The sequence below is a fragment of the Zonotrichia leucophrys genome, chromosome 5 (genome assembly GCF_028769735.1).
Source record: "Zonotrichia leucophrys gambelii isolate GWCS_2022_RI chromosome 5, RI_Zleu_2.0, whole genome shotgun sequence".
NCBI classification, from domain to species: domain Eukaryota; kingdom Metazoa; phylum Chordata; class Aves; order Passeriformes; family Passerellidae; genus Zonotrichia; species Zonotrichia leucophrys.
Window position 1 is genome coordinate 47,398,791 of NC_088175.1, and position 11,163 is coordinate 47,409,953.

Sequence of the window (11,163 nt, forward strand, 5' to 3'; positions counted from 1 at the left end):
TTGTCCTGTCCCTTGTTCCCTGGCAGCAGACCCTGACACAGCCCCTGGCTGCAACCTCCTGTCAGGGAATTGTGGAGAGCCAGAGGGTCCCCCCCCCAGGCCTCCTTTAATCCAGGCTGAGGCCCCCCCAGCTCCTCCTGGTGCTCCAGACCCTTCCTCTGCTCCATTCCCTTCTTTGGACAGCCCCTCTTGCCACGAGAGCCCCAGGTAGAGTGGACGTCACCTCCACTGCTGGAGGTGGCCCAGCACTGTCAGAACAGAGGACAGGCCTCTGGCCACACCGATACTGGGACAGCCCAGGTGCCATCAGCCTTTTGTCCACCTGGGTTCCTGTTCAGCTGCTCTCACCAGCACAGCCAGGGCCCTTCCTGGCTTTCCAGCTTCTCTTCCTCCAGCCTGGAGCACTCAACAGGGTTTGTGTGACCCAAGTGTAGGACCTGGCACTTGGCCTTTACCCTCAGCCCTTCAATCCAGCCTGTCCAGTCTCCTCTGCAGAGCCTTCCTGCCTCCACAACCCACACACCCACCCAACCTGTAACTGTGGATTACAGGAGTCTGTTGTGCTCCCCATCCCCATCTAGCACCTGCCCTTAGCAGAATCAGTGAGATGGCACTTCCCAAACTGCTACAATTTATTGACAATGGTCAAAGGAACTGTACATCTGTAAAAAAAAACCAAAACAAAAAAACCCCAAGAGGTGGGCACGGCCTCATGTGCTTGAGGCTGTTTTCCTCCGCTTCAGCCGTGACCGCCAGTCCTCTGGCAGTGCCTCGAAGTTGGCATTCCTCTCGGCCATGCCACTGCAGGGATAAAGCAGAATGTCAGCACCCAGCTGGCTCTCTCATGGATCCCCCCACCTTTACAAGGGACCAGGAAACGTCCTGGTGCCAGCCCCCAGGGTCTGTACCTCATCAGCTGCTGCTGCTTCCACTCCTCGATGCGCCGCTGGGCTGTGGTCTCCCGGTCCTCCTCGCTGGAGCTGGAATTCTCCTCCTCATCCAGCTCCCGCTGGATACTCTGCCACTTCTTCACCAGCGACGGCATCTTCGTCTTGCCCTTCTTGCCCTGTGCCACAAAAATGACAGTGGTGAGTGTGGCTGGAAAGGGAGGAGGGAAGGAACGGTGTCGGTGTGAGACCGTCTGGCCCACCTTGTCCTTGCGCCCCTTCTTCGGCTTCTCCTTCTCCGGAGGCGGCGGCGCCTTGGGGGTGGGCGGTGGGGGCGTCTGTGGGGGCGGCGGGGGCGGAGGCTGCTCAGCTGCAGAGCCCGTGGCTGGCAGCGCTCCCCGTGCTGGCACCGGCTGCGTGCTGCCCGTGGTGGCCGGGCTGACGGGCACGGCGCACTCCGAGTATCCCATCATGGAAGGAGCGGCAGGTCCCGTCACACCCAGGTAGCTGGACTGCAGCCCCAGCGCCGCGGGCTGAGGGCCAGCGGGGCCTGGAGCCATGCGGAGGTTGGGCCGTCCCTGGATCTCGCTCTGGAGGCGCTGGCGGGGCCTCAGGGAGGCCAGGGGCACGGCTGATGGCTGGTACTTGCCCGTGGCCATCAGGGGCTGGCTGTAGATGACAGGGCAGCTGCCAATGGTGGCCGTGCGCTGCATCAGCCCCGGGCTCATCTCCGCTGCTTTCCTCTTCTGTGGCTTGGCCGAGAGCAGTGGGGCTGGGCTCGGATCGGCGGTGGTCTGGAAGAGAGTGCTAAGGTGAGTGTTGAGCCAGGAGCACCATTACACACCCGTTTCCCAGAGTCTCACACTCTGGAATCAGTGGAGCCCTGGCTCCAGTGCTCACCTGGCTGCTGCTGGCAGCAGGGCGCACCAGGGGCTTCAGGGGAGCATCCTCCTCTGTTCCTGGGGCAGGTGGCTCCTCACCCCCCTCATCTTCCATCTCCACTTCCTGGATCTCCCCATCTTCTCCAGGCGGTGGGGGTGGCGGTGGGGGTGGCGGGGGCGAGTCTGGGGGGGGTGGAGGCGGCGGAGGCATTTCCAAAGGCAAGGGAGGTTGGAGGACTGGGACAGAGGACTGAAGCAGAGTCCAAAATGGAGTGAGCGGCATGAGAGACGTAGCAGGAACTTGGCCTGAGAAGGATTCTTTACAAAGGGAGCCTGAAGAACAGACATTGACACAGGCTTGAATGCATGGCCTAGTCTGTACCACCTGCTCTTGCCCACGGTCCCACTTGGAGGCACCACCACTGTGGACTGCCCTGTCCCCCACCCTCTGCTCTGGGGCCAGGACCCCCCTGCCAGCGAGGCGTACCTGCGGGGCGCTCGGCGGGCCCCTCGGCCTGCTCTCCTTTGTCTTTGGGAGGTGGCTTTGGAGGACTGTCGGGTTTCCTGTCGGCGGCACCTCGCTGTCCCTCCTCTTCGTCCTCCCCATCGGGGAACTCCCACTGCGACTCTCCCGAGCGCTCGTTAACATAGAAATAGCGTCTATGCTCCCTAGATCACAAGAAAGAGAAGGAGGCTTCAGCTTCCCTTCTCCGCCCCCGACACTCCAAGGCGGGCCTGCCCACGACAGCAGTGCGCTCTCGCAGGGGAGACCCTCGTGCAGCAGGGCTGCCGCTCTCCCACACACAACAAACAACTTTGAGGACAGAGGCAGGAGAGGCCCGAGCCGACTCGCTCAAAGCTATTTGCTATCGCTGGCTGCAGGAACGTCGCCCTGAGCCCCCCTGCTCCGAGGGAGAGGAGGGCTGGAACGCTGGCAACGTCTCGCTAGCATTGGGACTTTCAGCACGGCCTTGGCTGAAAGTCGCCCTCCGAGAAGAGGCACAGGGGAACAGCCCAGTGGAGGGAAGCGGCTGCCCCCCTACCCCATGGTGCGCAGAGTTTTTTATGATACTCTTGGTGTCAAACACACAGTGAATGCTAGAGAGAGGGAGCGGATCTGGGAGCTGAAAAACAAAAGAGCAAAGATTTCAAACAAAGGAAAATTAATCAAGAAAGCCAAATAGACAAAGAAATGTTTGGGTCTGACCTGCTGGCAGGAGACAGAAATCTTGTTCTTCATTCCGTCGGTGAGTTGAAGTTTGTCCTTTAGAAGAGCTGTTGGTCAGAAGAGTTGATCCAGAGATCCTGCAAAGTTCACAGAGCTCTCGCATGCGCGACCCCCCAGGCCCGCCCTCCACAGCGCTGGACACTCGCGAGAGGCACAACCAGCTCTGTCCGTCAGGAATCGGCTCCGTCGCAAAGCACTGGGCATTCCGTCTGGATCCTCCAGTTTGGCGGCCGGCCCAAACTCTGCGAGTGCCGGACGCTTCTCTGCCTGCCCAGCACTAACAGAAGCCGCTCTCAGTCTGCCAGAGGGACGGCGCCAGCGTCGTCGGGTGGTTGATGGTCACAAATCATGTCTGAGATGTCAGAGATGAAAGGTGAGAAAGGAGGAGAGCGCGTACCTGTCCCAGTGGCAGGACCAGCCTTTAGGGGTGGCGTTTATTTCGTATTGTTTAAGCTGTTCGGCTGCGTCTTGGAGTTTGCGTTTGAGGTAGTTTCCATTGAGAGCACCTTCTCGCCAGTCTGCAATGCGGGTCTAGAGGGCAAGAACCGGGGGAAGCCGGTGAGGTGGGCTGCCAGGGGCCCTGGGGGGGACGGGACTCGAGGATCGGGAGGCTCCCTTCCGGCACGGGACGCGGGGGGCCAGGAGGAGGACACCCCGCCTCCGCGCCAAGCCGCGCTCTCCCCCCGAGGAAGGGAGGGCGCCACGAGGCTCACGCAGCACCGGCGCTCGGACGGACGGCGGATTGCATCCGATCCGCTCCGGAACACGAGGCCGGAGCGAGGGGCGAAGGCTCGGTTACCTCTGTCTGCAACAGCAACATGTGGAAGTTGGAGATAGATTGTCTGTTGATGCCCAGGAACTCCAATTTACTAGTCAGAGTATTTGCCAGCTCTCCAATCTGAAACTGCCAGGAAAAAGGGCAGAGTCAAGAGCCGTCCTCTGGGAGCAGCATCGGGCGGCTACGGCCCCGCGGCTCTCGGGAAACACCGCTCGGGACCACCCACAGCCCCTCAGCCTGGAGGGACCGGGACGTGCCACCCTGGCCCTGTGTGTCTGTCACCCCCTCTGTAGTCCTGCTACATCCTGCACCCCAGGGACAGGGCAGCGTGGGTGGCTGGGGGACAGCTCCTCCATGGACTGTGCTTGACTCTGTGCAGAAGGACAGCACAGGCTCCGGTAGCTCTGGTACTTGGGAGTTACAGCAGAACCATCACTACAGCAGATATCTAAGAATGTTTCCCAAATAAATGGGCCAGGATGTCGTTCCAGATTCTGTAAATAACTGCTTTCCAGAGAAACTAGCAGGAAAGCACCAGAAAGGGACAACAGCTCTGGATTTACTCCAGAGCAGAGGCAGCAGCTACACCAAAACTCAGGTCAGCTCATGGCAACCACGGCTACTCGACCCCAGCATCCCATGGGAGTGAAACCTCCGATCTGGGGACATGGGGATCCCTGACTCCATCCTCCTGACTGAAGGCACTGCATGGAAGCAGCCACAAGCCAGAAGGGAATCCAGAACAAGAAATGTCTGCAAGTGGCATCACCACTGCTTTAAGGAAGGCTTTAAAAATATCTCTTTTTAACTTCACTCCTCCGAAGAGGCTTTGGAATGTCCACCAAAGCCACCAAGGAAGCATCTGTCTCCAGAGGTGATGGGCCAGACAAGCAAGCCCTAGAGAAGACCAAGGCAGGCATATGAATCCCCATGTTAGTGTGTCTCTGGAGAAGCCAGGGAACATCCCGGAGCAGAGGGTGACTTGGGAGCGGTGGCCCCGGCGCAGCTCCTGTAACCAGAGAGATCCCAACCCGATGAGCAAATGGTACTGGTTACCCAGGGAGCCGGCATTCCTCCAACAGCTCTAAGGGAATCCTGCATGGAAAAGCACCACACAGTCTGTCACAGTGCCCACTGGGACCAGAAGGAGGAGGGGACTGCAGAGGGGACTGAAGAGAGGACCAGCAAGTCCAGCCCTGCTACGTGCTTTTATTCTTTTTATTTAAATAAATAAATTTAAAAATCAGGTCTCAAATGGATGCTGCACTAAGGAACGCTCAGTTTTGGTCTGGGAATGTCACATCTCAAAATCCTTTAAGGAGTTGTTTTATGGGGGAGATACAAGATTTTTCACAAGGACAAAAGGACCTCCTTTTCACACCAGAAAAATTATTTAAAGTGGTGGGAAATGAGGACAGGGATAGGCAACTCTCACTGCAGGTTCCACCTGAGCTCCACTATGAGCCGGCGATTCCCCATCTGCCACAGGGAGGTGACAACATTTCCAACGTCACAGAATAACTCCAGAGCCAAATTTTATGCTGCAGGAGCTCTCAGGGTAACAAGTGACATGGGGACTAAAGGACAAACGGGAAAGATCTCCCCTACTGCTCTGTCATACTGCCCTAGAGCCTGGAGCTCTGCTATGGATCAGGGAACTGATCCAGTGCAGCCAAAGGAGCAAACCAAGGCTCAGAGAAGAGCTATCAGCAGGATGCTGCAGAAATCCCCAGGGCTTCCCCAGCTTGCATCTAAGAGTAATGCCGGGTGAAGGGCAGAGCGGTACCGTCAGCCTCAAGAAACGGAGAGATTACGGACGAGGAATCTTCAGCCTGGAAACGGGACGACTGACCGGGCCAGAGACTGGAATATTGTTATTGGTGAAAACAAAGTCAAGATCAAACTGGTTGTCCTCTGCCACAACAAAACCCAGGGCTCAGTCTTTGCCCCCCCACACCCTCCTTTTATCCAAGTTTTTGCTGCTGAATCCTACTGGAGACAGGATATTCTCCCAGCCCTGCAGAGCCCTTCCTTCTCAAGCTGTTCCCACAGGCACACCGGGATCTGAGCTTTAAAAGCTTCAGGGGGCCAAATCCAGAGCCCAAAGCTCCAGTGTCCCCAGGGAGGAGGTGGCTGGGGGAGCCAGCACATCCCTTGTTCCCGCTGGCAGCTGGAGCACCCATCACATCCCTCATCTCATGGACATGCACCTCTACCTCTCCATACCTTTAGATCCTGCTCCTCCTCTTCCATTTTTGGAGCCCCTTGTGATTTGGCTTTTTCCTGGGGCTCCTCAGATTCTGCCTCTTTGTCTGAGCTCAGATCAGTTGCTTCTGTGCTTGGGGCTGCAGGAGAAAGAAGGACAAGTCAGTCCTTGTCCCATCAGTACCCAGGCAGTGCCAGCAGCTGGCTGGACACTGTGCCTGGAACCAAAGGCAACAGTGGGCAAAGAACTAGGACCCACCAGAGCCAGTGACACCAGCCTGAAATTTAAAAGGATGGATGGTCACTGCTCTGTTTTGGTGTTGGGGATCCTTCCAGAAGGATAACATGGAAAGGGAGCATTGGAGCAGCTATAGTGCAAAGCAACGATGAGGCAAGACCTGGAAAATTAGGCATCAGGGAAGCAGGAAGAGACAAACTCCCAAAATCTGTCAATAACAGGTACTAGGTATTACATAAGTTAATTATGAAAGACTGAAGAGGTCCCCAAAAGATGCCAATACCAGAAGGTTTTGCCTTCAGATTACCAATTCACTGCCAAAGCAATCAAATCCAAAGAAGGAAGTTCGTGACAGCATCTCACAGACCTCTGGGGAGAAACCCCAATTCCCAGCATGTCCTGGTGCTGGAAGGCAGGACACTTCCCTAAATCACCCTCTGGCAGCAGGGTGCTCAACTTAAACTGGTTATTTTGGAGTGACAGCATGTTGTTCCCTAGGCTAAGCTTCCCAGCTGCTGGGAAGAGCTGGCTTCTGGGTTATTTGCAAAGCCCTCTGGCAAAACCATTCATTTTCCTATGCAAAAATGACATCACTGACTTAATACCAGAGCTGTCACCCAGCTCATGCCTCTGCCTGAAGCAGAGGTGCCTCAGGGCCACAAGAACCCTGGGATGGGGCAGGCACCAACTCCCACTCCAGCAGGACACAGCCTGCTGTAGGCACTTTTGTACCAGTTTTTCCTTGAAAAAGCAGTTTCATGAAGCTTTCTGTGCTGCAGGCACACAAATCTTGTGCTGGGACGGGACTGGCACATCCAGAGAAAAGGAGACTCAGGGGGACCTTCTTGGTCCCCACAATGCCCAGAGAAGGGTGCAGTCAGATTCTGCTCCCAGCAAACAAGAGACAGGACAAGAAGAAACAGCCTTAAGTTGTGCCAAGGGACATTAAAGTAGGATATTGGGGGGAATTTCAGAGTGGAAAGAGCTGTCCAGCCCTTGCACAGGCTGCCCAGGGATGTGGTAGAGTCCCCAACCCTGGAGGGATTAAAAAACCATGCGGATGTGGCACTTGGGGACATAGGTTAGTGGTGGCCTTGACAGTGCTGGGGGAACAGCTGGACTCCATGACCTCAGAGAGCATTTCCAACTTGAACGACTCCATGATTCTACAATCTAGGAGTCCCAGAGCTGCTGGGCGCAGAGTGGTCCTTAAAATGCTATAGCTGGTACATTTTGGGAAGCACAGCTCTGGGGGATCCAACTGGAACATGAGGGGTAGTTGTGTATGACTGATATATCCACACACACACCCTGAGTTGAACCAGCCCCACAGAAACAGGGGCTGCCTTGCCACACGGGCTGGAGTTACATTCCCTGCACACTGAGTGTGGGGCCCTGGAGTGGCTCCAGGGACACTGCAGCTGTCTGGAATTCAGTACCAGGCAGCTCAAAAACTGAACTTTACAAGTGGAGGGTGACAGTACCCAGTGTGCCACAGGCTGGATTTGTGATGTTGGGAGGAACAGGAAGACAATGGGACGTGAGGCAGCTGTTATCTGTGTCCTGTCTCCCAAGAACCAGTGAATACTGAACTCTTCTCCTTATGTGGGTAATTAGGAGAGACTGCGGCAGAGGAGCAGCTTATCCCAGTGAGGCTGGGCTGCGACAGAGCCACCCTCAGCCTGTTCCCACCTGGCACACGTACCTCACGGCCCTTCCTGGCACTGCTCTGCGGGTCTTCAGGGAATGGAGACCCCCTGCTCCTGCCTCCAAAGGAAGCCTTTCCAATTACCTGCCTCTCCTGCGTCTGGGCTCTCCCGGCCCGTTTTGCTGGGGCCTCGGCTGGCGGCCTCGGGGCTGGCGGCTCCCACGAACAGTTTCCATTTGCCCCTCTTGGAGGCCAGCCTGCGGGACGCGTCCTGCGGGGCCGACTGGCTCCCGTCGGAGAGCGGGCTGGAGCCCGAGACGCTGCCATCCCCCTCCTCCAGGGCACGCAGCTCCGCCTGCCGGGACACGACACCCCGCTGTATTCCCAGCAACACCACGGCTGCCATGTGTGCCCTGTTTCCAGGACAAACATCTCCCATTACCTTTTTCCTCTCCAGCACCATCTCCAGCTCTAGTGTGTCCTGTTCCTCCTCCTCCTCTGCACTCTCCCCTGACTGCACCACGCTGCACAGATCCTCCTGCCCTGTGTCTTCCAGGGGGTCCCTGCTGGGCTCTGGCTCTTCTGGGACAGCTGGTGCCTTTTCCACTTTCGCCTCCTCTTCCAGAGGTGGCTCAACCTCCTCTTTGCAGATCACTTTCCTCCTCCAGCGCTCCTCTTCCTCCTTCACCACGTCGGGCACGAGTGGGGCCAGGAGGGCCGCAGCCACTCCCTTCCTCTCTTCCTCACTGTTGGAGAGAGCCTGCACTCCTTCATTCACTTCCTGTGGGATGAGCTACACGTGAGCTTTCTGACAGCTGCCTGGGAAAGAGCCCAGGCTGCCAGGCCCCTCCTAGGGCTGTGGATGGAGCAGAGCATCCCAGCTGCTTCCAAGGAAACCCAAGGAGGTGCCTGAAAGCCCCATGGCAGCCAGAACCCACAGGACAGACCTTCTTCACCTCCCGCTTGCTGAGGCTGGTCCCACGGCCAGCGCTGCCTGGGGTCCCCTTCTCCTGAGGGAATGGCTCCGTGGCTGCCATGAAGCTGCCATTGGTGCCTGCCACGGTGCTGCTGAGGAAGACATGAGGGAATGAAGGGCAGGACTGCGACAACATCCACAAGGACACATCTTGGACGTCTTACCCACCTGTGCTGGTAATGCTGCAGGCCCTGGACCTGCGTTGCCAAGTACTGCGGCAGCTCCCAGGTCACCTCGTTGCTCTGGGTGTTCCAATAGTAGTAGCAGCCGGTGTTCTCATCCCACACTTCCTGCCAGTCGCCCATCTCCAGCTCTCCCACTGCCAGGGGACAAGGACAGCCTGTCACTCCCCTCTCCCCAGTGACACCCGTCTGTCAGCACCCCTCTGGACAGAGGAAGGGCTCTCACCTCCGGCCAGCGAGCACTGGGTGTCGTACTGCCACTCGGGGGCCGGAGCCGAGCCCGTGCCGTTGGCTGTGCCCGACGAGGGGCCTGAGCCCGACTCCTTGGGCTCCGGGCGGGGAGGCATGGGGGGCAGCACGGAGGAGGAGGAGGAGGAAGAGGAGGCAGCAGTGGGCTCAGCAGGCTGTGCTGGGGCTGTGATGGCATCGATCTCCTGTAAAAACAGCATCCCGCCATGAGCTTCAAATCCCAAGCCAGATCAAAGCTCTGACTGATGATGACAATACCTTGGACTATGACACCGCCCTCCCGCCATCCCTCCCTCCCTGTGTCCCCGCTGGAGGGGCACTCACAGCCAGGAAGTTCGCCAGGGTGCTGTCGATGTCGGCAGAGTTGCTGCCGTTGGCATCCGTGGAACGGGCCGGCTTCTCCGGGGTCTCACCCTCCTCATCATCGCTGTCAGCATAGGCACCCAGCAGGCACAAACCTCCTGCAGAAGGTAGAGGGGACACTCAGGGGAACCCTCCTGCTGCCACAGGGCACTGGATCCCACCCTCCACCTCTGCTCCAGGTGCCGCTGTGGGAACAGCCCCTGGACAAGTGCCAGGGACAGCCTGGGGGGAATCAGTACAAGAAGCAATAATAAAATGCATTCAGGAATGAGCAGTCGTCTCTAGGGATATAACAGCATGACTAAAATAACCAACATGGAAACAACTCCAGCCCCAAAGTGAATTATTCAGGAAAGGGTTAGCTCCCTTCCATTAAAAATAATAGTTACACGTGGTTAATTACCCTGTGTTAAATATACGGGGTTACGGAGAGGAAAACAAACACAGTCCCATAAAAACCCCTAAATTTAGCATAAAACCCACCACACTTAGAACCAGAAAACCCACACTCAGCATCTCTAAAAACTATTTGGAACCTCACAGCCCTGCACTTTTAGGACCAAAACTCCACACATACCACCAAAAAACAACAACAAAAAAAATCACACAAAGGACCCAGCTCCTACATTTAGGACTCCCAAGCCCCCACATCAAGTATCAAAAACGCCTAGACTTAGGACAAAACACCTCTTCTAGGACTAAACTCCCCACATTTTAAACTTTAAATAAATCATGGTTTGAACATAAAAAAAATTTATGTGAGAAGCAAGCACCCTCAAAATTAAGACAAAAAGTCCCATTTAAAACCACAACGCCAACATTTTTTTTTAATCAATGTTGTGCATCAGGGGCGGCAAGCACCCCAAAATCCTGAAATTCTCCCCCTGGTTTTTCAGGGGGGATGTAATCCCGCGTCTCATCACACAGCGCTCCCTTACCTGTGGCCTTGACCGCGGCGGGAGCGGGAGGCGGCGGATTCGGCGGGTTGCGGGGCGGCTCCGCCACCGTCTCGGGCTCATCTGCAGGGCAGAAGCGTCAGACACGGGGGGGGCTCATGCTGGGGGGGATGGCGGGGTAGGAGCAGATCGGGACCACCCGGTCCCGCCAGGCCGTGCTAGGCCGCACTAGGCCGCACCTCGCCAACAAAGCGCCCCCCGCTTCCCCCCGCCTTCTTCTCCTTACCCGCTTCGGAGCCCGAGTCGCCCCCCTCTCCCGCGGGTCCTGCGGCCTCGTCGCGGCGCGGGGCGGGCGGGGAGAGCTGCAGGATGGGCCGGCGGCCGGGCGCGGCCCGCGCCTTCTTCCCCATGGCGGCGGCTGCGCCTCAGGGCTGGGGCCGCGCGCGCCGCGCGCAGGGGGCGGGATGCTGACGTCACCAAAGAGGGCGGAGCCTACGCGAGACGCGCCCCCAGGCGCGGGACTGCGGGCGCGCGCCCCCTCTGGATGGGGACGAGCCAGGGGTTATGGATCCATCCGGGCCCGCGGCTCCGTCCTGCCCTACAGCAGAGTCCTGGCCCTTGATCCTAGAGCC

The 11,163-nt window shown here is 57.6% G+C and overlaps 1 protein-coding gene across 2 annotated transcripts; it reads right to left on the reverse strand.

The window, feature by feature from the left end:
* Positions 1-620: 620 nt before the first annotated feature.
* FNBP4 (formin binding protein 4) lies at positions 621-10,983 on the reverse strand. Of its 2 annotated transcripts, none has more exons than XM_064715156.1 (16): positions 10,818-10,983; positions 10,574-10,654; positions 9,597-9,733; positions 9,250-9,457; positions 9,010-9,160; positions 8,813-8,930; positions 8,308-8,646; positions 8,010-8,220; positions 6,001-6,119; positions 3,796-3,900; positions 3,394-3,527; positions 2,256-2,437; positions 1,788-2,101; positions 1,151-1,681; positions 909-1,066; positions 621-801 (listed from the first exon to the last, which is right to left on the reverse strand). In XM_064715156.1, the coding sequence occupies exons 1-16, from the start codon at positions 10,939-10,941 to the stop codon at positions 711-713; spliced, it is 3,003 nt and encodes a 1,000-aa protein (XP_064571226.1). In that variant the 5' UTR covers positions 10,942-10,983; the 3' UTR covers positions 621-710. The 2 variants fall into 2 exon arrangements, with proteins under 2 accessions (XP_064571226.1, XP_064571224.1); XM_064715154.1 differs by having other exon boundaries at positions 8,813-8,933.
* Positions 10,984-11,163: the final 180 nt, after the last annotated feature.